We start from the raw sequence: 27641 nt of genomic DNA, 5'->3' as shown, positions 1-27641 counted from the left end.
GGCATCGCGCAGGCGCGGTCGGCGGTTGAGCTGCGCCTGTCATGGCGTCTTCGTCCCGCAAGTACTCCGTGCTGCTGCCCACCTACAACGAGCGCGAGAATCTGCCCCTGGTCGTGTGGCTGCTGGTGAAGAGCTTCGAGGAGAGGTGACTAGCAGCGGGAGAGTGGCCGGGGAGGGGGGGGGAAGAAACCTTTGCTGGTGTTTCAGTTTCTCGATTGATATTTCCTGAGGGTGTCCTGACTTGGGCTGGATTGATTTATTGCAACTCTCCCTCCATTTCTCTTGCGAGCTGAACGCGGAAGGCGCACGGCCTCCCCGTGAGGTCTGCCGGCCTTTGCATCTGATCTTAGGTCTCCCAGGGAGCTGTAGGGGTTGTATGGGGGCTTGGAGCTGAGGCCTTGAGTCCAAGCCCAGTACGGTTGTCATTACAGTGTACTTACTACAGATGTTGGGAACCCCAGAGCTGGACAAAGAGAGTAAAATGCACAATAGTTTTCTTGTGCATTTAGCATAGATAGGTAGGTAAGAGAGAGAGAGAAAGAGAGAGAGAGATCTGGAATAGATAGGCAGACAATAAAGGAAAATATTTGTAGTTCAGGGTTGAAATATGGGGTCCTTGGTGCTCTCTGAGCTTGGTTGTTTTCCTGCTAGCATTGAGGATGTTACTTAGTTTGTATAATGAAATGTCTGCAAGAAAACAGCTGAGATCAGAGAACAGCAAGGACCCCTCATACCTTTTACTGAATTTTATATTTCCAGACGTGTTTCTGATTATCAGTTTAAGATATCTTATTTCAGATTTTTAAACTAGGATTTATAGGAGTCCTCTGAGGGCTTATTTGGAAGTAAGCTGTATTAGGAATTATTTTGAATGAAATGTGTGTAATGTTAGATCCTTTATTTTCAACTTCTGGACTTGTACATTAAATACGACAGTAATGTACTGAAAATCTCTCTCTCTCTCTGTGTGTGTGTGTGTGTGTGTGTGTAGCTTAGAAGTAACAACATACAATATTATTAGCTATAAAATAGGCAATCTGCAATTACAATCTGCAATTTACTGAAACCATAAAACCTTGTATATTAAATAACTCAGGCACCTCTACTATTTTCTCTTCATAAATCTAGCAAGCAAATATAATTGTTTTCAGATTTACATTTTGATAAAGATTTATCTGCAAAAATATTTTTAGGATCAAATTATCAGAACACTTGAACTTTTATTAAGGTTTTTCTTTCACTAAATGACATTTTAAAAGAATGCCTTGAGGCAGTGAGAACACAACTGAAGTGTTGTATCATGGACCAGTTTCTTAAATTAGTACAATAAAATGTTTGATGAGTTAAATGCTGAATATATAATATGCTAAGTCTTGTACCTAAATTATCACTTATTTTGAATAAGAATGTAATTTAGCAAATGTTTGATGAGTTTGAATGCTGAAAATATAATATACTAAGTCTTGTATCTAAATTATCACTTATTTTGAATAAGAATTTAATTTAGCAAACATTACAAAGCATCACAAATTATTTTGTTTAGATTACAAATGACTAGGATATGCATGTAATCTTTTTCTGAATTGTAAACTTATTGATATATTCAAGTTGTGTAAAATATAATGAAATATTAGTCAATCAAGACAGATCCCAAAGCCATAATGGCTGTGAAATTAATAATTGTACTAGCCAATAGATAGCAGAGAATTAATTAGATTCTTATTGCTCAGATCTGAGAATGTATAAGGTATATTTGAAATTAGAATTTTAAAATAAAGTTCTATTAGATCAAACAAATTAATTAAGGAATTTAAATTGCCAAGAAAAGTATGGTATTAGTGAATGTGTTACAGTAAATGTGACTTTCCAAATAAGTGTAATAGGATTAATGACTACATTTACTTTTAATGGGAAACCATTGGGGATTCTTCTCACTTCCCACCTTTAGAAATGATGGGAGCTTTTGGACCTGGCTTTACAAAATAATTATTTTTTTCAGTGGGAATGAGTTCGAAATTGTAATTATAGATGATGGAAGCCCAGATGGGACGCAGGAAGTTGCTGACCAATTAATAAAGATTTATGGAGCAGACAAAATTGTAAGTTACTTTTTTCCCCTCTGTCATATTGTTATTACCACCATGTTTCAAACTGTTAGCATAGAGAAATGGAATTCACTTTGAAACGATTTAGCTAATTGAAAATAGCTTGTCATCCTTCGCTTACTTCTAATTTCCGGTAAAAACACTCCAGGTAGACAATGGGTTTGCTTAACTAGTATGGTATTCACTTAATGACTATTGTGTTCGCTTAACAACTGCCACAAAAAATGTAAAATCAGGTCAGTCACATGATGACCTGCTTAATGACTGGCATGACTTAATGATCATGATTCCAACTCAATTAGGGTGATAGGTTGAAGACTACCTATTGATTCTATGTCATGGTTATTATTTGGACACTCTCTTTTGGAATAGCTTTTCCTGCAGCTACTGGGAGGGGAAGGCAGCTAGCTTAGTTCTATCAAAAGTCCACCTATATTTAAATACAAAGAGATTGTTATTATAAGGTTAAGATAAAAGTATTTCTTTTATCAGCTTAAATTCAGGGAATCATACAAAATATGTGAGGAAATACCTAGGTTTAGGTAAATTACAGCAATGTGGGGAAAATACAGACTAAAATCCATTTATGCAATGTCAGATTTTACCTTATGAGTATAATCGTTCTGTTTGAGGGAAGAGCAAAATAGCAATAATGAAATTTTATTGGAAGTACATGATCATTAGCCTGAGCTTAGTACAGTTCATCTTATTTTCTGGTTTACTTATACTTTACAGCTGTTGAGACCCAGAGCAAAGAAACTTGGATTGGGTAAGTAATCAGTAATGAGATGATTAACAATATTCTATCAATTTATTCAGACTATCTGTACATTAACCTTCAGTCGGGTATATTTTTACTTTTCAAAAATGAATTTAAATCAGAATCTAATTTTGCTGCTAATCGCATGCATTGTTTTTTGAGAACCAGAAAAATGGACAATATACACACTCATTTAGCAACTTACAAAATTAGTTTTGCTACTATTCAGAATTAATGACTGTGTCATGCAAGAAATTAACAGTCAGTGAAAAGTAGCAACACACACATACACATGCAGAGGATAGGTATAATGGGATTCTTAAATAGTGGAATAGTTTTTTTATATTTTTATCGAGTTCATAGCTCCTCCCATCTGTATGAACTGGCTGGCTTACAACAAAAATAAAGAGACTAATTTTAAAAAGAGATCTATCATTTGTTCTAACTGAACTAGGATGGGAACTATATGAATATCTGGTGGGAGGATGTTCTAGATGGCAGATGCCCAAGATAGAAAAGGCCCCTACCAATCTGATTAATCAATGGGACCCAGCTCTGTCAGATTGTATGGGATGGGAAGAAACCATAATATTTGATACGTACAGATGAGATTATTTGACTATTTGATTATTTTTATTCATGTGCATGATTCTTAAAGGAGAGGGGAGTCATGATTTTTGTATTGTTTAAATCAGGAACTGCTTACATTCATGGAATGAAACATGCCACAGGAAACTTCATTATTATTATGGATGCTGATCTCTCGCATCATGTAAGTTTGCTTTCCTTCTCTATTTCTTCTTAAATATTTTATTTATTTCATTTGCCTTGATTATCCACTCTAGGTATTTTGAAGTGCTTTAAAGATCTGGCTGTTTGCTCAAGTTTTGGGGAAGGGCAACTGATGGCACATTCTTCCTTTTTGTTCTCCTATGAATTTATTTTCTTTGTTTTTTAAAAGTTGTACAATTATAAACTATCCAGAATTGTTGGGGATATAAATTTAATAAGTTATTACTATATGTGGGTAATCTACAGTTAGATTCACCATCTAAGACAGGTGGAAACGTAACATTCAAGTCCTAATCAAGAACCTAAGAATGATTAAGGCGGCATCCAAGAATGTAGGGAGTTCTAGCTGATTTTTTTTTTTTATGTAAAATTAGGGTGTTTGGGTCTGAAAAATTCAGTATTTCCAGATAGCAAGGACATTGTTCAGGTGCTGGTTATGGACTCCAATCAGAATTAATTTAACAATGGATTTCTTGTTCCATAGATGTTCAACTTCAATCTGCAAGTCCTAGTATTTTCTATTTTTTTCTGATTGTTTTTCCTCAATCCTAGCGTCATCTGATATAGCAACATCAATGAACCAGATTTTCTTCTTTTCAATAACTATTTTATTTATTTAATTAATTAATAATTTAATTAAGTGAATTGATATGCTGCCCATCTCATGCTGCTAAATGACTGCGTGGCTTACAATTAAAAACTTACATACAAAACTATTAAAAACATTACATACAGAAAGTAACAGGCAAAAGGCAAAATCAGTACAATAATAGCTTTTTCTCTGTTAGTCCAGCCTCCTCCAGCAAAGACACACACCCCCGGTTCGGACCCCAGAGCCAGGTTTTAATGTCCTTCCAGAAGGCTAAAGGGGTGGGAGCACATCTCATTTCAAGTGGCAAAGAGTGGGGGCCATGGCAGAAAAGGCCCTCCTTCTAAAACCCTGCTGAAACCTTTTGACCAATGGAGTTTGCAGCATGCCCCTTCTGCTGGATCAAGTGGGACAGGCCAATATCAGACAGGTTATAAACAAGATGCCTGTCTCTTTGGATCTTAACATCCCATAAGATCTTAACCCACTCATTTTCCCACATCTTCTCAACCTGATGGTCTCGGTAATTTTTATTGCGTTCTAAAAAAATATTTCATTTACAGGTACTTGTCAACTTAATAACCACATTGGAGCCTAAAATTTCTGTTGTTAAGTGAGACATTTTTAAATAAGTTTTGTCCCACTTTACCACCTTTCTTTCCACAGTTGGTAAGTGAATCATTGCAGTTGATAAGTTAGTAACCCAGTTGTTAAGTGAATCTAGTTTCCTCACTGAAATTTGCTTGTCAGAAGGTTCCAAAAGGTGATCACATGACCTTGGGACACAACAATGATCTTAAGTATGGGACAGTTGCCAAGCATCTGAATTTTGATCACGTGATCATGGGGATGCTACAGAGGTCGTTGTAACTTTGGTCATTAAATGAACTGTAAGTCGAGGACTCCCTATATTTTTTTTATTATTGTTGTTATTGCTTTTCCTCACACCTTTTTTTTATCCTTGCAGCCAAAATTCATTCCAGAGTTTATCAAGTAAGTAGCAGTTCTAATATTTAAAGTCAGGCCTACTAGTTTAATTAATCTCTTTGTGGTGTTTATTTTTGGTAGGGATAGATAATAAGATTAATCATCAGCGGAAATATGCATTATGCTGTTACAAAACTGCACTATAGAAGATAATGCAAGTGTGCTGCATAGCTTTTCACATAATGCCATGTATTACTTCTCTGAAAGATTCTGGCTGAACTCTAATGGGAGAGTTTCAGTAATAAGACATTTGCATCAAAAATTTTACAGAAGATTCACAAATGTTTTGGATTAGTTGGCATACTAGGAATTTTGAAAATATGTTGTTTCTTATGTTTCTTATTTGTTTGTGCTTATACTTTAATATGTCCATGTCACTTTATTATAATTGGTGAGGTTCTTATAACGTGCTTTACATGTAATCTACATGAGAACTGCTTGTTCTCTCACTTGCTGCATCCCTTTTTCAAATCCTACATCAATTTAACTATTCTGTACATGTGATAAAATGAACTACAACTCATGAAAACTTAGGCCTTTCAATAAAATGTGTTCATCAGAAAAGGTGCTGCCATTCCTTCTGAGTGTTGGCTACCGCAGGCCACAGCAGTTGATGAAACAGTCAAAAGAAACAATGTGTGAGTGTGTAATATCTCAGTCTACACACTACTGTAATCTCTTAATTACGAAGTATGAGATGGCATACCATACCTGGGCTAGTTTGATAATAGGTCATAATAAAAATAACATTAAAAATTACACTGTGTAATTGCTTGTAGATTTCTGCTTATCTATATACCTCGTGCTCATTTAAATTCCATAGCAAATATCTGTATTGTTCCAAGTAGGTCATAGTTTTATTTTCTAGGTCTAAACCATACTTTGAAGATAAGAAACTATTAATTTTTAGTTTGTTTTATTCTTATATTGCATGTTAACAATTTGAGTATTGTTGTATTTATCTTTTCTGGATTACTGCTATAGTAAGTATGTGAGTTTGTAATTCAGAAAAAAAAATACTCTCTTTTCTGTGTCCAATGGTTATGTTTGTAGAAAACAAAAAGAAGGAAATTTTGATATTGTGTCTGGGACTCGATATAAAGGAAATGGAGGTGTGCATGGATGGGATCTAAAACGAAAATTGATCAGGTCAGTGTTTCATCTATAGCCCTGTATCACTAGTAATAATGGACAGTACTGAAACTGTCCATTTTCTTTCTCTGAATCATTTCTGAGAGGGTTGTCAGATTCTAAAAAGGTTTCTTTAATTCTGAGAAAATTGAAGGAAAACGTTCTTATTTCTATCCAGACCAGCTACACATCTTAGATATCTTTTTACCTAGTTTTATTTCATAAACATATCCTCTGCATGAGGTATTCTGAAACTGAACACAGTCTTAAAATATCCTTGAAAACTCAGCTCAATATTATATCCCAATTGGAGACATCTTACCTCAAAGTACTAATATATTTGTTGCAGGAAATAATGGTAGGAGACATTTATGTCTCTATCTTATTTGCAAGAAACAAAACATTGAACTAACATGGGGCCTTATTGAAATCCAGCAGAGTTGTGCTTAAAATTATTTTGTAAATTATTACCTGTCTTATATTGTATTACTCTGATCCTTTAATGAAATAACATCTTTAAAACGTGGTTTGTTTGTTTTAAAATTCTGATTGCATATTAATACTTTGAATCTTACTTTTCAGCCGGGGGGCCAACTTTTTAACTCAAGTTCTACTACGGCCAGGTGCATCAGACTTAACAGGAAGCTTCAGGTAAGCTGGTTTCCAAATGGTATGTAACAACTCATGAGGAGCAAGAATGCTTCAGGAAAATGGCGAGTTTGAGATTGATAAAGAAATCTACTGAATTTGTAAAACTGTTAGATAATATTTGGGAGGCACCTGTATATAGGTTATTGCTATTATTTGTTCTTTTTTATTACTTGAAAATATGTGTGCCTGTAACTGAAATGTTGTAAACATTTTATGTGCACTAAATTTCAGGTTATATAGAAAAGAGGTTCTACAAAAACTGATGGAGAAATGTGTTTCAAAAGGGTATGTTTTCCAAATGGAAATGATTGTCCGCGCCAGGCAATTGGGTTATTCTATTGGAGAGGTATGCTAAAAATCTAAAGCATAAAGTACATAATTACATTTACATTTTTGTGCTCAAAGTTTACCTTCTGGCTATTAGAGATTGAACTGATTGACAAGTAAAAACAGAGAGGATTCAGATAGGATCATATAGTATGAGTAGCTTACACTAGAATCTTAATTAATGACTTACCCAATAGTTTAAACACAAATATTAGATGGCCATAGCATCACAAACTTAATCAGATGATGAACACACAAATATTAACAATGTGCTCTTACAATGTGAATATTTCTTCTATCATTTAAAGATGCAAGGGATGAGAAAGGTATCCACTTAAATTCAAAGAAGCTTAATGCCACCTTTCCAACCATAGATTACAATTGGCTGTAATACATCTTCTCTAATATTCCAGCATCAGGGTAGATCTGGTCTGATGGCTTCATTACTAGTCATGTAATGAAGATAAAAGTTACTCATGTCTTTGCCATGGTATATTAAAAAAGACAATTTCTCAGGTCCCATTCTTAATTACTGAGGGCCTACTAGTATTATGCCTAATAAATCTGTGTCTAATATTTTAACATTTGTTAAATTCCACACACATTTCAGATCACAAAAGAAGTGGGTACTGCTTCTGTAGAGGTTACTTTTTATTTATTAAAAAAATCTTATACCATTTTGTATTTGTTAGATTCTTAGCAATTAGAGTACAAAAACAAAACTAATAGAGCTTACTTTTTAAAAACAGGTTTTTTAAACCAGTTTTGAAAATGGTAAAAAAATGTTCTGGAAAGGAGTTCTTGGTTCTCTGATCTGCCCCATAGCCAGCAGTGAAACACGATTCCTTATTTACTTCTGCCCAACTGGCTGAAGTCCATCAAGATGTTTTAAGTATCTTGGTACTTCACCTGCATTCCATATTGTAGATTACTTTGCTAGTTATGGATTATCTTAAATTAGTAATCTCTGGGAATCCTATTTAGTATAAAAATTATACACCTTTCATTCCAATTTGAGCTATGCCGCTGGGATTTTTGAATCCTTTAGTCATTTTGTTCATGAATTTATGCCAATGTCTGCTATGTGTCAACAGAAGATTTACAGAGCAGTCTTCATTGGAATTTCCACTGCCAAAAGAAAATAGGCCTAGAAATACAATATATGTTTGGCAGAATAATCTGGGTGTAGGAATTTTTTCCTCTGTTTCTGTTTGCCAGCTGATTTCTAGCAGAGTATTCTTCCTGAAAATTCATAATTGGATTTTCTGTGAATTCCAAAGGCTAAATTTGGGCTTTGAAGAATTTAACATATAGTCTTACATGCTGGAATGTTACCATTCTTGTTTTTCTATACTGAAAATAAGTTGTGGTTTAAAACATTACAAAACAGTGTTGACTATATATAATGAACTGTTTGTGAATTGAAACAATTGAAACCAAAAGCATTACTTCAGATATTTGAAATAAAAAGAAACCAATGCAAGTCAGTATCTCTTGAAAGTAAGAATGTTTTACAGTTCTGTTTGGCCCTTTGGGACATTAAATAACTTTGTTCTGCAAAGATCGGAAAAAGAAAGAGTAATTTCCACAAGGTTATATGAATTTACCACTAAATTTGGAAACTATACTTTAGGATAGATTACACTAGCCACCATAACTTTAAAATGATATCTTCGTTCTGTTATACGCATGGATACTGTATTCAGCAATATACTGTGTACCTTTGAAAAATACAAAGTTTTTGTTCTGTATTGTAGCAACAATAATGTATTTCATTTCCAGATAAGGAAGATACAGATACTTTAATTTAGTAGATTTAAAAGGAACCTAGTTCTTTTGTCTACTTTTTAAAAGATTAGAATTATACCACATCGTAAAATAGCACTAAACAAGCAGTACAGATTATAATAAAACAATAATTAAAATTAAATGATTTGCAATCATGAGTAAAAAAGAGTTTTTGGCAGTGTTTGAAAGATCATAATAATCATAGAAAGACCTCTGGTGCATGCCAGCTTCATATTCAGGCTCTGGATAGGCTGTTTTACAACAATGATTTTGTAGGAAATGTTTTCTGATCATATTTAAATGTGAGAAAGCTATCACTTCATACTCTGCATCAAAACACATTCGAATGCATGTTGGTAGATAAACACTGAATCTTGAGGTGAAGTGTTCCTGTTTATCTTTTTATTGGTTCTTATAACTGAAATGATTTTATGATTATTTTTTTTTCATTTAATAGGTTCCTATATCATTTGTGGATCGAGTTTATGGAGAATCCAAGCTAGGAGGCAATGAAATAGTTTCCTTTCTGAAAGGATTGTTGACTTTATTTGCCACTACATAATAAAGAGATTCAGATACTGTGCCAGTATTTCTATTGTTGACTGAATAATTTATATTGGACAGTGACAGAAATCCATTATGGCTCTAGAGAACAAAATTTCAACGTCTCTTCATTTATTTGGATAGATGTTTTTCAGACATCATGCCGAAAATGCTCAACTTAAAACAACTACTTGTTAAGCAACTACTTGAGGTTATGACAGGGCTGAGAAATGTTACTTAGCTCATCACTTATGACTGAGAGCAGTAATCAAAATTTGGATACTTGGCAACTGGCATGTACTGAGGTCACATGATCAACTTTTGTGATCTTTCCAACTGGCTTTTGACAAGCAACATTAATGGAGAAGCCAGATTTGTTTAACAACCACACGATTCATTTAAAGACCATTGAAAAAAGGTTGTAAAATTGAGCATAATTCTCTTAACAACTGCCTCTCTTAATGACAGGAGCTCCATCCCCAACTTTGGTCATAAGTCGAGAGCTACCTGTACTTCATATCTGATAATGTAAAAGCCAAAGTTTTAACTTTCTTCACCATTTTAGTTAAAAAAGAATGTTTGCATTTTAAATGAACTACAGGTAATTATCTGGAAATAATATATTTCTGAAAGGATATATTTACATTTTGCAGGTCGTGAAGTAATTAACAGGACTAGTATAATGATACCTTTCTGACTGTAGATTTGCATATACAGTACTGCATTTGTATATTTTAGAAAATGACTGATATTAACACATTCCAACTGCAGACTGTTCGGGGGAGGAAATAAAAATTTACATTCCAATCTCTAGTTATAATTATTGTGGAATATAGTTTTTTGCTTCAGGCATTATTTGCAATTCAAATGAATAATCAAAATATAAATACTATTACCAATGTCAGTTTTGGGGAAAGGGTTTTCAGTCTTTTTTTTTTAGTATTCTACTCATTCTGTAAAAATTGACTCAGTGGGGGAAAAACAAGTAAAAGGAATATCTAAATGATCGAATTACCACATCCTTCATATGTGAAAAAATTAAAATAGTGGGATTTTTTATTTTACAAAATGAAAAGGACAATCAAAATCAAATTATGCATAGTGCAAAGTAGGAAATACCTCTCTATTTGATACAAGTTGGGATCAATGAAATCAGATGACAAATCATGATAAAATTGCTTGCTAAAACACGTGATAAATCTTATTCATGTAGTGTGATCTTTAAAAATATTTCAAATGTATATGTACTTACAGATAATTATAAAATATGTTATATAATTGGAGCCTTCAGATGTTGAGGCCGTATTTTTCTGAATGCTCATTAGCGGGGTCTACAACTGATGCATATGTGTAAGGAGTAGCTTTCATACTATTTAAAATGGTCCAGACAGTTAACTATGATAAATTGTCTTGTTCAGAAAGGTTGAACTTTAAATGGCAATTTTCTCATAGAAGCAGATTATGTTCTTTAAACCTCTGCTTTTATTTCAGGTTGAACTGACTCTCTTTCCCACTTATTTACTTCTGCCCAACTGGCTGAAGTCCATCAAGATGTTTTAAGTATCTTGGTACTTCACCTGCATTCCATATTGTAGATTACTTTGCTAGTTATGGATTATCTTAAATTAGTAATCTCTGGGAATCCTATTTAGTATAAAAATTATACACCTTTCATTCCAATTTGAGCTATGCCGCTGGGATTTTTGAATCCTTTAGTCATTTTGTTCATGAATTTATGCCAATGTCTGCTATGTGTCAACAGAAGATTTACAGAGCAGTCTTCATTGGAATTTCCACTGCCAAAAGAAAATAGGCCTAGAAATACAATATATGTTTGGCAGAATAATCTGGGTGTAGGAATTTTTTCCTCTGTTTCTGTTTGCCAGCTGATTTCTAGCAGAGTATTCTTCCTGAAAATTCATAATTGGATTTTCTGTGAATTCCAAAGGCTAAATTTGGGCTTTGAAGAATTTAACATATAGTCTTACATGCTGGAATGTTACCATTCTTGTTTTTCTATACTGAAAATAAGTTGTGGTTTAAAACATTACAAAACAGTGTTGACTATATATAATGAACTGTTTGTGAATTGAAACAATTGAAACCAAAAGCATTACTTCAGATATTTGAAATAAAAAGAAACCAATGCAAGTCAGTATCTCTTGAAAGTAAGAATGTTTTACAGTTCTGTTTGGCCCTTTGGGACATTAAATAACTTTGTTCTGCAAAGATCGGAAAAAGAAAGAGTAATTTCCACAAGGTTATATGAATTTACCACTAAATTTGGAAACTATACTTTAGGATAGATTACACTAGCCACCATAACTTTAAAATGATATCTTCGTTCTGTTATACGCATGGATACTGTATTCAGCAATATACTGTGTACCTTTGAAAAATACAAAGTTTTTGTTCTGTATTGTAGCAACAATAATGTATTTCATTTCCAGATAACTCTGGAAATGAAATACATTATTCTCTTTCCCACTTATTCCTAGTTGTCTTTATGTTTTCAAATTTCCTTGTACTGATGTCCTTACGTGCCAGTTGTTTTTCCTTTTTGTAAAATACAGGTAATTTATTTGATGACATTTATTCTGAATAAAGTAATTATGAAAGACAGTTTTCGTCTCTGGTATCTTTGTATGATAAACCATTATGGCTAATATAGGTGTCAAGACCAAATTCATGTCATGCAGCAATACTATCACCAGATGGCAGCATTTTGCTTGAAGCTAAGCAGGGCCAGGTCAGGTTAACAGTTGGATGGGAATCCACTATGGAATACTTAAAGGTGTAGGGATGTAGAAAAATATATTGAAACAAACACTTGTATTAGCAGAAAATTATGGTTGTATCTGCAGAATCACAAGGAGTCAAACTCAACTTGAGGTCAGCTTTATCTTTACATAGCAAAGATAATAGAAATCGTTCTCAAATTATACAAGCTTTTTATAAGAAGAGATTTCAAATTGCTTCACAAGATGTTATAATTTTAAAGGAGATCCCATCAAAAATTTTAAGAAGAAGAAAGGAGTTTGCCTTTTTAGCAAATGAACTTAAAATGAGACGAATTTTGTTTAGATGGGATGTTCCGATTGGAATGGTGGTGAATTACCTGGGAATATGTTATAGACTTAATACTGTTTCTCAAGCAAAAGATTTTTATACTTCAGTACTGGGGGCATGTCCATCTCCATCCATTAAGTTCAAGACTTTGGAAGAAATGGATGTAGAATTACAGTTTGAAGACTCTAAAATTGGGCAACCCCTGTTTAAGAGATCTCAACATGTTCAGATTGAGGAGCAGGAGACAACTTGTGTAGCACAAAACTGTAAAGAAAAGCAGCAACTGAAGAAGATTAATGAAATTTCACACCTAGTGATTGCTGAATCTGCGGGAGAAGCAAGACCTATAAATCCTTTGGAGCAATCTTCAAGGATGGAAGGGTCATCTGAGACGAAAAAAGGGGAAATTTCAGCCTGAGGGGCGTCAACAAGTTGAGAGGAAGGGGCAGAGGAAAATCTGTGCAACATATAATTGTAAAGAAAAAGACCAACAGAATAAGGAGTTTAAGGAATCCCCACATGTACTGGCTTCTGAGTCGTTGGGAGACTCAGAAAATTTGGAGCAGCTTTTGAGGACAGATCCTAAAGCATTTGTTTTAAGCTTTATAACGAAAATGGATAATCGAGGCTGACAATAATAATATCAGTATGATAATGAATGGAGAATCAAAATGGACAATTGAGATTGATAAGGACTGGGTTTTTTGTGGTTGCAACTTGTTATTGATGAAGAAGATTTGAATATCTATTGTGTTTATGGTGGATGGAATTTGTTATAGTGTTTTTTGTGGGTGGAATTTGCTATAAACTGTCTACTTTGGATGGAATCTGATAAGATTTAAATGAGTATAAAGGTGTCTTGTTTTTTTTTTTTTTTTTTTTTAAGTTTTAAGTAATGTATAAATTTGTGTTCTGGGGGAGTTTATGAAAATGATAATGATATTTATGATATTAGAAGGATTGGAGTATATTACAATGTGTTTAGTGTTTGGGTGGGGTTTTTAATGTTTAAAGTTTTAAGTAATGTTTAGATTTGTGTTTTTGATTGACTATAATTTGTTTGTTCTAATGTTTCAAGTTCTGATTGTTTAAATTTGTGTTTTGGAGGGACTATAACTTGTTGAACTAAATGTATTTAGATTTGCTTATGATTTATGCTAGACTTTATATGGTAGTTATAGATGTTTAAAGAAAGCAGTGTTTAAAATTGTGTCTTGGAAGAAACTTATGTAGAAGGATGGATAATATTATAAGTAAGATTAGAAGATTTTTAGAGTATATTATAATGTGTTAATATTATTATTTTCTAGAAACAATTTATTTAATTTAAGGTACTTAGATGGTTTAGGATTTATAGGTGTTTAAGTTTTATATGTGTTTTAAGTTCTTTTTCTTTTTTTTCTTTTGAAACATTTTGGATAAGCCTGTAATCAACTCTGGGAGGTTCAGGGGAGGGTTAGGGAGGTTTGGGGAGTTGGGGGAGGGTATGGGTGGGTGGGTTTGGGGAGGGGATTTATTTTGTAAAATGTTAAAAATTCTCAATAAAAAAAAAATAGAAATCGTTCTCCATCATAAGTCATAAGTAATATTATCTATTTTATCTACAGTTGTGGGTGAGTTGGATCCAACTATTTTAGCCATTTCTACTGGGACTTCTATTAGGGATAGGTAGATAGCATCCAGCAACTCACTAGTATCAAGGGTCTTACATATGGACATTGCCTGGCCTTTATCAAGTTTATTAAAGTGATTCCTTTAGTTCAGCGGTTCTCAACCTGTGGGTCACGACCCCATTTGGGGTTGAACAACCATTTCATGGTCGCCAAACAACACAGTCCGCCATTTCCCCCCCCCCCTTTTCCTTAGCTGTGCTACTCCCTTTTATTCTATTGGCTTTTGAAAGCCAATAGAATAGACTCTCTTGAATAGAGTCTAATTCTATTGGCTTTCAAAAGCCAATAGGAATTGTCCAGGCTGTCTCTGCCTGCTGAGCCCGCCAAAAGCCCCATTCTGCAAACGGTGCTGCAAGTTGTCTGCAGCGAAGGCGAGCTGTCTGGAAGTTTCACCCCTCCCTGCTGAGCAACTACTAAAAATGTAAGTAAAAGAGGGCCAGGGGTGGGAGGCCGGCGGGTGCAGGGAGGGTTGCTGGCGCGTGTGGGGCCCGGCAGGTGCCTTCCCTTGGGCTGGACCACAGTAGTCACCCTGTGCCGTCGCTGCCCCTTGCCAGCTACGCCTCAGCCAGCGCAGGGGGCGGCACCGCGCATGCGCAGCGCTCCCGGGCAGGGAAAGTCCTCGACTTATGACAGGTTGGGTAGTCCTCGACTTACGACCGGTTGGGGTCGCGGCATTAAAAAGGTTGAGAACCACTGCTTTAGTTTGTCAGTATTCTGTACAGGAAGTTGTTTTTAGTGGCTACCATTGGAACTGGCAACTTGATATAATCTTACTTCAGCTTTCTGTGCTTTACAGACCTGCAAAAATTATAAATGAGAGAATTGATTATAAATTTACTTTGTCATCACTGTCGTAACTGCAAATGGTTGCTGTCTGAGACAGACACTAAAGTGTGGACTATGTTATGGAATGCTGACAAGCGTGCAGGAGGCAATTTTAGTTCAGACGTTTATCACTTTATTAGATCTAATAAATACACAAAACATTTCAGATTTTTGAGTAATGCATAAAGTGTTTTTAATGGTGGGCATCTGATTTGACTGGAAGCTGCATTTTATTTTTTATCTAAGGAACAAAATCTTTAGAAAAGGTAGAACTGAAATGATTGGCTCTTCTTTTGGCTCTCCACAAAGGTTTTTAAAAATATTTTTTTTAAAGTCATGCTTTTTGCTATTGGCTACTTTTAAAAATAAAAAATATGCTGCAAAAATAACATTTACTGGATAGGGCTTTAAGAGAATGCATGGATGTGGGGGGGAGGGGACAGCGCACACCTGCCGATCACCTTCCCCAATCTTTCCTAGAATTAAGGCAAGATAATCCATGCATCAGGCTTTTCAAAAATGAATTTGGCATCTTTTTCATAATTATTTGAATATTAATGGAATGACGGATTCACTCATGGATAAAACAATTTCAGCTCTAATCGGAATCATGAATTATGCTCTGCAGTAATACTGTTTGTTTGGAATTGACTTTGCATGCTGTGTGAACTCACCAGCTGCACCTGTTCAAAGTAAACATATATGAAATTACTTCTGAGAATTCTGTGGTTGCTGCTGCTGTTATGCAAGGAGGCTATTGCTTGTTATGGTATTGTGCAAAAGTAACTGATTGCACTGATATAATCAAAATCTTATATAATTGATACTAATTGGTGTGTGTTCCTATAGTTTAAATAATGTAAGAGGTACTGCTGTTTAGTAGTAAGATTTGATAGAATCCTGTATTTCCTATAATTCTGCTCCAGCAGAGTCAGTAGATCTGTAATATAGAAAATATATCCTGCCACCAATTCTCGTTTTTATTTTACATTCTCCCTGACAAGTCTAACATGTCAAAATAAGTTAACCATTTGTATTTATTTATAATTTCTTGTCTATGAAATGTCTCTTGTGATGAGAACCACAAAGATATTTTCAAACAACCTGAATTTACAACTATTTCATATTGTCAATGTGGCATGCCTAAAAAAAATATTTTAAAATCTGCAGTAACCTTAGCTTTATTGTACCATAAGCACCCTTGCAACCCAAATCTCAAATCATGTCCTTCTAACTCCAATAACCTTCTATTTCACATCATCCTCCACTCTTTCATCCAAACTAAATAGTTAGCTGCAAAGTATAATTTCAGATCAGACTCAACCCTTTTTCCTTTGCATCTTGCAACACCTGATATTTAACTTATGCTTTTTCCTTGGCACACAAACTTATATATCTTTCTGCCATTTTTAAATGGTACATCAGTTGTCAAAATGGATATTTCCTGAAACAAAAATAGCATTCTAGACAAAAATTCTTCTTAATCACAGAAATTCTCTCCAATAATGATGATTTTATTTTCTCATATCTTTTAAGTTCATTCCATATTTTAAGGTACTTATTTTAAAAAAGCATTTCATATTTGTTAATACGCAAGTATTTTACCTTCTTGCTTTTAAAACTCATTCATCATTTCTATTTGAACTGGGATCCACATATTTCTTGGTAACGTCTTTGTCTTCTGTTTGTTAATTTTAAAATCAGCTAATGCACCAGTTTTTTAATATCCCCATTTAATAATTCAATTCCCTTTAAGGGATCTTCCAAAATGAACACCAAACCTGGATGTTTCTTCTAAATTTTTATTTGCATTATTCTATCCTCTTGTATTGTCCCTATTCAAAAACAAAATAAACAAAAGAGGAGATAGTGGGTAGCCCACTCGTTTCTTTATGTATCTCACATAGTTTCTCCATTAACAATAATTTATACCTTCTGTGACATGTAGATCAACTTTTATATTTTTATAACATTTTCTTAAAAGTTCATATCTTTTAAAGCTTTAATTAGAAAAGTTCGTATCATATTATCAAAAGCTTTCTCTGAATCTAAAAAAAAAAGACTGATGCAGCTTGATTTTCATTCCACTGTTTTAAACAAGCTAGAATGTCCACTTCTGACATTCTCTTTTAACTGATGAACCACTATGAGTCAGCAATATGCTGCAGCTGTCAAAAAAAAGCCAACACAGTCATGGGTTACATCAAAAGAGGGATAGCATCAAGATTAAAGGAAGTGATAGTACCTGGTGAGGTCACATCCAGTTCTGGTAATCACAATACAAAAGAGATGCTGAGGTCCTAGAAAGAGTGTAGACAAGAACAATTAGGTTGATAAGGGATCAGCATGATAGCAGTCTTCCAATACTTGAAGGGTTTCTACAGGGAAGAGGGTGTTGATTTAATCTCCATAGCACCTGAAGATAAAGCGAGCACATGTAGAAGTTCATTAGAGAACTTGGAAATCAGGAATTTTCTGATAGAATTATTAAACAATGGAACAACTTAATTCCTGCAGGTTCTCCATCACTGGAGGTTTTCAAGAAAAGACTGGTCAATCATTTGAAATGTTCTGAGGATTCCTGCCTTGGGCAGGTTTTGGACTAGAAGACTATGATTCTCTAAGGTCTTTTAAATAAAAACCACATTGATTTTCATGAATAAATTCTTGCAAGTTTATTTTGAGTCTATTGACTAGAATTGTTGTGAACTTATTCAGTGATGATATTGATCAATAATTTCTCATTAAAATCAGATCTTGTTCATTTCTATATATTACTGCTATTTCCAAGTCTCTGAAATCTTTCCTTCCAGTAAAATGGAATTTATCATATTTTGCAGAAGTTGTAAAAGTTAATCCTCAAAATCTTTGCAATAAGAAACTAATAATTCATCTGGTCCTGGTCCTTTTTCTGATTTGATCTTTTTATGGCTTCAGAAACTTCCCTTATTGTTATTAATTCATTCATAATCTTTCTTCATTTCTCTGTAATCTTTGATAAATTTTGCTTTTTGTAAAAGTAATCGTCTGTTTTCTGAAGAAATACAGTGCCCTTCATATGAATAATAATACTAATAAAATGTTTTTTGCATAACCACATTATATGTTAATAGTGCTTCCTCTTGGAAGTTTCAATATAATTTTTATCTTAATTTATACAATAACCATTTCCCTGTTTGTTCATGAATTCAATTTTGTTTTCATACAGGAGTTCATTTTTATTTCTATTTCTTTTACTGTTGATAGCTGTTAACATTGATAGCTGTTGCTGTAAAAGTTTAATTTGTTGAGAAATGCTTGTCTGGTTGATTTCTTTAGTTCTTTTCTTTTGATCTGATACAAAATTTACTATTTTTTCTTGGCTCTCCTTTTTTAAGTTCAATATAATGTTGTATGAAATAACTAATAAAACCTTTACTTGTATCCCACACCACTCACCAATCAGTTTATTCAGTTTTCAAAAAATTCTGTTAATTTCTTTTTATCATCGTTCAATATTGTTTACTTCTGTAACAACATTTCATTTAATATCTAAAAGACAGGGATTTCCATTTATAAATCAAACTCACAAATTCATGATCAGAAAGTCTTTGGTGAGACTATAGATGAAATCCAAATAATATCTATTCTTGACAAGGATCTATGTCTTTCTGAAGAGTAGGAGTATTCTCTAGAATTACCATTTATCTGTCTCTGTTCATTCACTAACAGTAAATGGTCCATCAGATTAAAAAAAAAACTCTTTTGATAATTTACCTGAGTAATGTTAATATTTTTCTCTGACATTCAATCTAGTTCTGGGAGATCACTGCATTCCAATACTGCGTCAAACACCAATTTTCATACAAAAGACTTATTAACCTGTATAGAAGTCATTTATAAAATGATCCTTTGTCCACATAAATTACTAGTACTAAATTCTTAACCTCATGAAATTCGGCTTCCAACCTAATAAATTTATCATGCCCGTGATTCCATATATGTTCTGGTTGTAATTGGTGTTTAATATACAGAACTCGTTTTTAGTGCTTGCTGAAATAAATTTGTCACTTTAATTTTTATAAATCAAATATTCCATATTATTTTTCCTAGTATGATTCCCTCATACACATTATGTTTTGTTTTAATTTTTAAAAAATAATGTTTTTTTTTCTTTTGGGGGAAGCATTGGTTCTATTTATATTTCATCTTGAACATTTGTAATCCATAGTCAAGCTATAATTTAGAAACATCCATACCTGTAACACTTAAGTCAGTATCATCTCTTTCAAAGTCCATTTACATCTGTTGTGGTTTTTGTATAATCTTTTCTGTGAATATCATTTGGACCTCTTCTAAGTCTACTTTAATTTTTTTCAAAAAATTATCTCACCTTCTGAACAGAATTCAGTCAAAATTTCAGATGTTTAAAAGTAAAACTCAAACCTCCTAATTTAGCCCAGCAAAATTTCAATCTAAAAGAAGTATTTATTTTTCATTTGTAGAGAACACTTCTTTTAGGATAATTCTATCTATATTATCACTCTTCAATCTTGTACTGAAATATTGTCACAGAACTTTATTCCTTGTCTTTTTCCTCACAAAGTGCATCAAGACATCCCTAGGAATATTTGTTGTTCTTGAAAATGTTGGATTTATTCCCCAAACCTTATCAGATTCTACCTCTGTATCTTCCCAATCCATCTCTCCCTCCCCCACTCCCGTCAAAGCTTATATAATTTTTTCTCTAATACTTTCATCCAAATTTTCTGGAATAGCTCTAAATTTCAATTTTTCCTCACTAAATTTCAATAGATTTTCCATCTTGTCATCAACTTATTTTATAACTATCTCTCTATCAATATAGATATCGATTTTTGTTTTAGAGAATTTTCCATTTTATCTAGTCTTTTCATCTTTCAAGTGAGACAGGCAATTTGGTGCCAAATTGATCAAACATTTTCTGAAGTACTTTAAATCTAATGAAATTGATTTATTTCTCTGCAGGCTGTTCTAAGGACTCTCTTCTGTCCTCCAGTTGTGCAGCCTTACTTATCATTATGCCAGATTCCAAAAGTGAAAGGCTTATGGGAAAAAAATTACCCACCAGTTTTTTCTCTTTTTTCCTGGTGCTTTTAATGTGATTGCTGGTACATGTCACATCTGCATCTCCATGGTTACAATTAAGATCCCAGTCTACTCAAGTTCCCTTTTTCTTTAGTTTTGTAAATTCCACCAATTATCTACTGTATTTAGTAAAAAACAAAACAAACAAAAACAGGTCTGAGTTGCCTAATTCACTTAAGTTTTTCCATACAGTTTCATAGAAAAATTAATCTTTTTTTAAAAAAAAACTATTTCCCTTTATATTTTAAGCTTTCTTGTATTATCCTTTGTTAAGCTTTTTGACAAGTAGTCTTTAAATCTTTTAATTGTGTAATCCAGAAAAAACAAGACCCACCAAGAGGAGTACTTATCTGTTGTAAAAACAAAAATTGCTTTCAGACTGTAGGATAATTATTTCCAAATGTAGTTAAGAAATGAGGCTTGCCAGATCTTGCGCTTATAGGTTGCATTGCGGCTATGATTGTGGATAGAATCTTGTGTCTCCCAGCTCTCATCTCGTATGCTAACCGTGAAAAGTTCTGTTCCTGGAATTTACATGGAGTGACTATCCAGAGAATAAGTGGGTTATTTCACACTCCCTCCTTTATCCGAAGAGATTTTGGCAACCAGCAGTAGCCCTCTGGGTGCCAATCTCCACTGCAGTACAGTCTCCACTCCTTCAAGATGATTAAACCACCATTCATCAGAAGTACCATATTCTTACATTACCTCTGAGTAATGTATTGCTTCAAAAGACATCTGAGATCAATATGATATAATTTATAATAGTTACATATTTAAATTATGTAGGATTTCTTTTAATGCAATGATTTGTCATTATGAATTATAATACTAAAATACATAGAAATTTTGAAGGGGGGGGGTTTACACTAACACACAAAAAATTCCATCAAAAGGCACAGAAAAAAATCCACCTAGGAAGTGATGGTCACCATGAAATCCACAAATTGCGAAAGAAAATATTCAGCTTTCTACAAGGCAGAAGACCAATAGCAGTAATTTGTTTCTACAAAGGACATCCAGAGCGCTAAGGAAAGCCTACAAGAGAAACCAGATTGTAACAGTATGTTCCTCTTTGTTTATATTAGCAATAGACATTAAGAATAGTGATGTTTCTCCTAGTGGAGATAATAATTGGAATGTAATTATAATTAGCAGATTGGATTTCTGCTTAAACTTTCCACCATAGTGCTCAAGCCAGATAATTTAAAGAAGAAAACAATGGGGGGAAAAAAACCAGTTAAAACTCGGGCTGTACAAAATATTTCAATTCAAATTGCATCAGATCAAAATACCTCAATCTGAATTTAAAAGAGCTTGTTCCAGTTGTGGAATGGACATTTCAAAACACAGTTTTTGAAATATTTCCATTATGTTCAGAGCTGTTTGAATGGAATCATTTTGCCCACAACTTGTTAAAAACCAGCTAAAACATAAAACAATAGCATAATCTAAATATAAAACATATACAATACCTAATAATAAAAATATTTTAAAAAGATACATTCTGATTTTTGAAAGCAGAGGAACAGGAGGCCCACCTAGCAGTTCAAAAGCATGCAAATGCGAATAGATAAATGGGTACCACTTTGGTGACAAGGTAACAGTGCACTTCAGTGTATAAATCATGCTGACCACATGTTCATGGAAAGTGTCTTCAGACAATGCTGACTCTCTCAGCTAAGAAACGGAGCCCTCTAGAGTCAGATATGACTGGACAGGGAAAACCTTTGCCTTTATAATGAGTAAACACTGACCAGGAAAGAGACATCCAATAAACTCAAGGGGGCTTTAACACTTCTACCAAGGCTTGGGTGAAAAGCCAGGTCTAAAAGACCCTTTGAAATACCAGCGGGGGGGGGGTGTAGAAGTATCAAACAAAATACAGGCATACTTTTGAAATGTTGTGGGTTCAGTTCCTGAAGACAATGTATCCAATATTGCAAAAAGTGAGTCACATTTTTTTTTGTTTCCCAGTGCATATAAAAGTTATGTTTATACTATACTGTCACTGTGCAATAGCATGCCTTCAAAAAAAATGAGCTACATACCTTAATTAAAAATATATTATTGCTACAAAATGCTAATAATGTTTTGAGCCTTCAGTGAATTATAGTTTTTTTTCCCGATGGACAATCTTGTAAACAAACTGCAATTTCTGCAAAGAGCAATAAAGTGAAGCACAATAAAATAAGGTATGCCTATATATTAGCATTTGTCTTACCTCCCCCCACCAATGAAACATCTTCCTTGTGCACAGAGGGATACACTGAGAAAAAAAATCACATGCAAACAGTCATAATTTTATTTTGAACAATAAATTGCATCTGAGAAGTTTGCTTTTTCAAACTTGTACCAGGGAAATTTACATATCAAAGCTGGAAGATTTCCATCAAAGCATCTTCTCAGGCAATTTACATTAATTATATAACTTAGGGGAGATGTAGCAAAAGCTTCTGTACTTTGTAAGACCAAGCAGATCGGATGTTATTTTCATATATTTTTTAATCCATTGAAATATGATTGATCTGGAAAGTGTCTTAACATTTACCCTTCCACCTGTCCACTTAAACCATGTTCTGGATCAGATCAGAACACTTATCCTGCAAGAACTGCATTGGCTGGTCAAATTGGATTGCTTTATTCCTTATAAAGTCTGTCGTGACTCAAGTACTAGTTACATTTGAAACCACTGGCTTGTAGAATACATACATCTAATATGAAATAGCCAAGAGAGTGTGCAACAGATATCCCTTTCTTGGGTTGTGAGATGCGTGAGAGCTGAGCCACAACTCCTTAGACAGCCTCTCTCTGTTAACATTAAGAAAGACCATTCAGGTGACTACCTTTCACAGATCCCTTATGCCTTGGCACATAGGATACTATGTAATTTATGACCAGTGGTCCATAGGTTATCTGATTGTAAAATGGTTTTTACTGATGGATAGGTAGATTTCATCATGGTATTTATTACGTGATTAATGGAATTATTGTTTTTATTGTGTTGCAATATAAATTAATATAAAGTTTCAAGACTGCACCTTGTGATTCTCAGTATCTCTTATTGCTTTATATGGAAGAGCCATTGCACATAATTATGGAGGGGATACAACTGATATTGTATTTAATAATAATAACAATAGTAAAGTTGGAAGGGACCTTGGAGGTCATCTAGTCCAACCCCCTGCTCAGGCAGGAAACCCTACACCATTTCGGACAAATGGCTGTCCAGACTCTATTCCAGTGGTGTCCAAGTATCTGCTACATGCAGTTAGCATACATGAAAGAATGCACCTTATTTCAATGGAGGAACATAAAGTATATCAGTCCTCCTAATCCAGTTAGTCTCTCTTTCTCCTTCCCTCTCTCTCTCTCTCCCCGAGAGAATACATATCCATAAACTCTTATTTTTTATTTGAAGTACACAAATGTTTCCATGAAGGGCATCTTCACATACAACTGGTAGATCAAGCCATTTGAAACACAGCTTGATGCTGTGGCTAGGCTATTGCTATTGTTGAAAGAACAGCACCAAGAATCTAATTTGAATTTTGTAATTCAGAATGTTCTAGCATACAAGACTCTAAAGAACTTGGAAGCAGGATAGCTGAGAGAGGCTTTTTACTATATGGGTAGTTTTTGATTTAGAACCGGTCCTTGCACTTACGACTGTCACAGCATCTTTACAGTCACATGATCAAAACTTGGACACATTTGGCAACAGGAATGCATTTACAATGATAATAGGTCATATGTAACCTTCCCACCCAGCTTCGGACAATCAAAATCAATGGAAGCTGGATTTGTTTAATGACCACATGATTCATTTAACAACTGTGGCAAATAGGGTTATAAAATTGAGCGTGCCTTGCTTAGCAATGGATATTCAGGTTTGTACTGTGGTCATAACTGAAGGACAACCCGTATCTCTGTTGAACTGCCGTAATATTATCAATATCTCTTCTGATAACAATAAGTGAACGCTGCCTGGAGATGTACACTATGAAACATTTTAAATAAGTTACCTGTTACTTTAGACTTTACAACATCACAGATTAAAGGAAATACACACTTGACAGTATATGAGCCCTGTGTGAATTTTCAGCTGCTCAATCCATAACAAAAGTTATATTTAAGAAGGTGGTGGTTTATTTAATTGTTGTCACTTGAGTTTATGCCTTCTGCAGCTCAGGATTTTCAAGATAGTTTTATACATACTTATACTCACACTGCACTTCAAGCAGTGCACACAACAGGTTTCCTACTTAAAATATCAGCCACAAATATATTAACAAAACATTAGTCAAATTGCTTCAGAATCTTCTTCATCTCTGTTAAAAAAAAACCCACTCAAATATTGACAAACAATGTGTATCAACAATCTATTACCACAAATCAAATGTCAATTTATCTTTCCAATATTGTACAATAATTCCTCAGGCCATGCTCTGTGCTTAGTATATCTGTAATTCTTGATATTTTGAAAGATTCCAAATATTGGGGATATAGCCAAAAACAACAGATGCATTCTTGGCATGTAACAATCAGCCTAAAGTCATATTAATAATCTTAACATGACTTTATTATTAACATCACTTTAGACTGATTATTACATATCAAAATCCTAAATAATTGTACAAGTATAAAATTCAAGGCTTTTGGAATAGTTAACATTGGTGAAGCACTCTGAACAATTGAAATGTAATATATAATTAGATAACTAGTTCAAAAATTACTATTACTAGTAAAGTGAGATTATATTGTAGGTTGGCTAATCATTGGGTAATACAAAATATGGGCTAGATCGTTTTTATCTGATCCAGCATTTTTAGGGAAAAACAAAGAATTGTACAGGTAGTCCTCAACTTACAACAATTTGTTCAAACTTACAAAGTTACAATAGCATTGAAAAAAGTGACTTAGGACTGTTTTTCAGTTATGACTGTTGTAACATCCCCATAATCACATGATTAAAATTCAGACTCTTGACAATTGACTCATGTTTATGACTGTTGCAGTGTCCCAGGGTCATGTGATCACTTTTTGTGACCTGACAAAGTCAATGGGGAAACCAGATTCACTTAACAACAGTGTTACTAACTTAACAATTGAAGTGATTCACTTAACAATTGTGGCAAGAAAGGTCATAAAATGGGGCAAAACTCACTTAACTGTCTCACCTAGCAACAGAAATCTGGCCTCAATTATGGTCTTAAATTGGTGACTTGTATATGGTTGGTAGATTGCAATCTTTCCATCTTTATGTATTTCCAAAGATGTAATTGTTAATATTTGCTCATGTAGTATCTATTTATCCAACTTTTATTAGTCATGCTGAACTTTCTATCATTTTCCATTGGGACAGCTCAACTTTGTAAGAAAAAATTCCATTGTGGAAATTTTTCTCTGACTTGATACCATCCAGATAGGATGAACTATAAGTTGAGTTGTCCATCCTAATTGGGAAGTATGAGTTTTGTCCCTTTATACTTTTGGAAGTCCTACCTGCATTATCCATTGATCACAGCAAGCAGTGTTGCTCAAGAACTGGAGAAAGTTTCAGCTTCCTTCCAACCTCAGATTATTAAAAAGTGAGACAAGAAATACGCTAAGTTAATTCTAATCATTTGCTTTAACTATTAAACATTTTATTACATTATATAAATATTGGAGCAGCCTCCTGCCCCTGAGCATTTTCAGGACTTGTGAAGTCTGTAATCCAATCCTCTTGAAGAGTGACTAAGGAAGGGAAAGCCACTGTTACAATCTCCAATTCAGTTTGATGGGCATATATAAGGCCTGTTGGCCTCAAGCAGTTACCTAATTTCACACCTTAACCCAGTGGAGCTCTGAAGATGTTCCTGCAGCCATGCCTTATAAATCATACCTTTGTAAAGGGCATCTATATGCACTACCTTGACTCAAGGGGCCATGGCTTCAAATATGCAACTGTCCATCCACGGCACAACAGAGATGGGCCCAAAGACAGGCAGCAAACTGGCAATGCACTTAAAGAATCCCTTTCTGGAGGTCCAGAGACATCTTCTGGCCAAGGCTGGACCACAGAAATGCTTGACTTGAGACCTGCCCTCCAGATGCTATTCACTCCATGCACGAGTGCAAGCCGTGTGATCATCAGCTTAACAGCACGAGGTGTTATGATGCTCACTCAGGTGAAGCTTGGGTCACGTGGTGTGCTCCATGTCGGGTCACGTGGAGAAGACTCATTCTCCCTCCGCCCCTTAGTTCCCCCTTCCCCAGTGACCCTTCTCCTCTCCTTAGGGAAAGGTGTAGTCCCGGCTGGGGCGGCGGAGGGATAACCGCTCCGCGCTCTTCTCTCCGGCCCCAGCCGCAGGGCGCGGCGCCTCCTAGCGGAGCCGGAGAAGATCCCGCCGCCGGTTCCCCTTCTCGCGAGAATCCCCCCATTCCAACGGGGTTATGTAACCCGCTCCCCTCCATCTCCTTTTTAAAGATCCCGCTTCCTGTCAGGACAGATAAGAGGAGGAGGGATGACGGGAAATCAAGTTTCATTCTTGGGGTTCAGTCACCCCTTTTCCCCCCTCCACTCCGGGGGGCTCGTCCCCCTCCTCTCCAGCCGGACAATGAGTCCCATATGCTAATGAGAACTCGCGTCACTTCCGCTCTTTCTCGGCCGCCATCTTGGCCAGGGCAGGTTCTGGGCAGGAGGGACCCGGCTGTATTGTCTGCAGGGCGCCTAGGGAGCCCCCCCTCCCCTTCCCCGCGGCCCGGCGCTCGACACTTCTCGCCCCGGTAGCTGAGCCCCGCGGAGCAGCCGCGGCCCCCTCCGTATCTGCGCAGACCGAGCCCCCGCCTTGCCCCTCGCAACCTGCCCCCCCTCCTGCCATCCAGGCCCCTTTGTCTCCCCCGCACCGCCGGCTCTGCTCCCCGCGCCCGCCCAAGTCCTGCCGTCAGCCGGGAGCTGCAAGCCAGCAGCGCCGCCACCGACGGGGGAGGGAGCGCCCGCCGCCGAGGAGTAGGAGGGAGCGCGAAATCCAGTTAGGTAGGTGCCTGAAGGCGCGCGGGAGCCCGGCGCAACCCTTTTCCTTCCTTCCTTCCTCCCTCTCCTCGTTACCGCCACCGCCGTCTTTCTCCTGTAACCGCGCTGCCGGGCCCGGTGGCTGCTCCTGTACCCTCTTCACAAATGGTGTTAAAATAACATCTCTCCCGTCTTTCCCTTCTGGCTTCGAGGCCGGCTCTCCCGGCACCAGAGGCGGTCTCCGTGCCGGGTTTCTTCCTCCCTTTCCTCCACCCTTCCCCCCGGGCCCATTTTTTTT

At 35.4% G+C, this 27641-nt stretch overlaps 2 protein-coding genes and 1 long non-coding RNA gene across 6 annotated transcripts in view; 2 read left to right on the top strand and 1 right to left on the bottom strand.

The window, feature by feature from the left end:
• The window catches only part of LOC120308790, a 36994-nt gene extending 10128 nt beyond the window's left edge, over positions 1–26866 (bottom strand). The window contains exons 1-6 of one of the 3 annotated variants that reach the window (XR_005556931.1): positions 25852–26866; positions 22571–22615; positions 20327–20465; positions 17486–17540; positions 16846–17075; positions 15000–15213 (exon numbers count right to left, since the gene is read on the bottom strand). This is a non-coding gene — a long non-coding RNA (uncharacterized LOC120308790). Of the gene's footprint in view, positions 1–14999; positions 15214–15408; positions 15924–16845; positions 17076–17485; positions 17541–20326; positions 20466–22570; positions 22616–25851 lie in introns of those variants that run through there. The other 2 variants (XR_005556932.1, XR_005556933.1) reach the window with 2 other exon arrangements.
• Positions 42–12295, top strand: DPM1 (dolichyl-phosphate mannosyltransferase subunit 1, catalytic). Its single transcript, XM_039345272.1, has 9 exons — positions 42–145; positions 2000–2099; positions 2841–2874; positions 3561–3637; positions 5214–5239; positions 6287–6382; positions 6947–7015; positions 7247–7361; positions 9588–12295. The coding sequence occupies exons 1-9, from the start codon at positions 42–44 to the stop codon at positions 9690–9692; spliced, it is 726 nt and encodes a 241-aa protein (XP_039201206.1). The 3' UTR covers positions 9693–12295.
• Positions 26867–27232: 366 nt separating the features above from the next.
• Positions 27233–27641, top strand: part of LOC120308785 (activity dependent neuroprotector homeobox) — a 57950-nt gene continuing 57541 nt past the window's right edge. Inside the window, exon 1 of one of the 2 annotated variants that reach the window (XM_039345267.1) lies at positions 27233–27367. The gene's annotated coding sequence lies outside the window, so the exon portion shown is untranslated. The remainder of the gene's footprint in view (positions 27368–27641) is intronic. The other variant, XM_039345268.1, reaches the window with a different exon arrangement.

This window comes from Crotalus tigris, unplaced genomic scaffold, assembly GCF_016545835.1.
Source record: "Crotalus tigris isolate CLP2741 ecotype Arizona unplaced genomic scaffold, ASM1654583v1 scf7180000017947.1575755, whole genome shotgun sequence".
NCBI lineage: Eukaryota > Metazoa > Chordata > Lepidosauria > Squamata > Viperidae > Crotalus > Crotalus tigris.
This window is presented reverse-complemented; position numbering and strand designations above follow the sequence as displayed.

Excerpts from the sequence above, each read along its gene's own strand:
- DPM1 (XM_039345272.1), top strand. The coding sequence starts at position 42 with ATGGCGTCTTCGTCCCGCAAGTACTCCGTGCTGCTGCCCACCTACAAC. Across the intron at positions 2,100-2,840 it reads TTTATGGAGCAGACAAAATT|CTGTTGAGACCCAGAGCAAA; the intron begins GTAAGTTACTTT and ends TATACTTTACAG. Across the intron at positions 5,240-6,286 it reads TTCATTCCAGAGTTTATCAA|AAAACAAAAAGAAGGAAATT; the intron begins GTAAGTAGCAGT and ends TTATGTTTGTAG.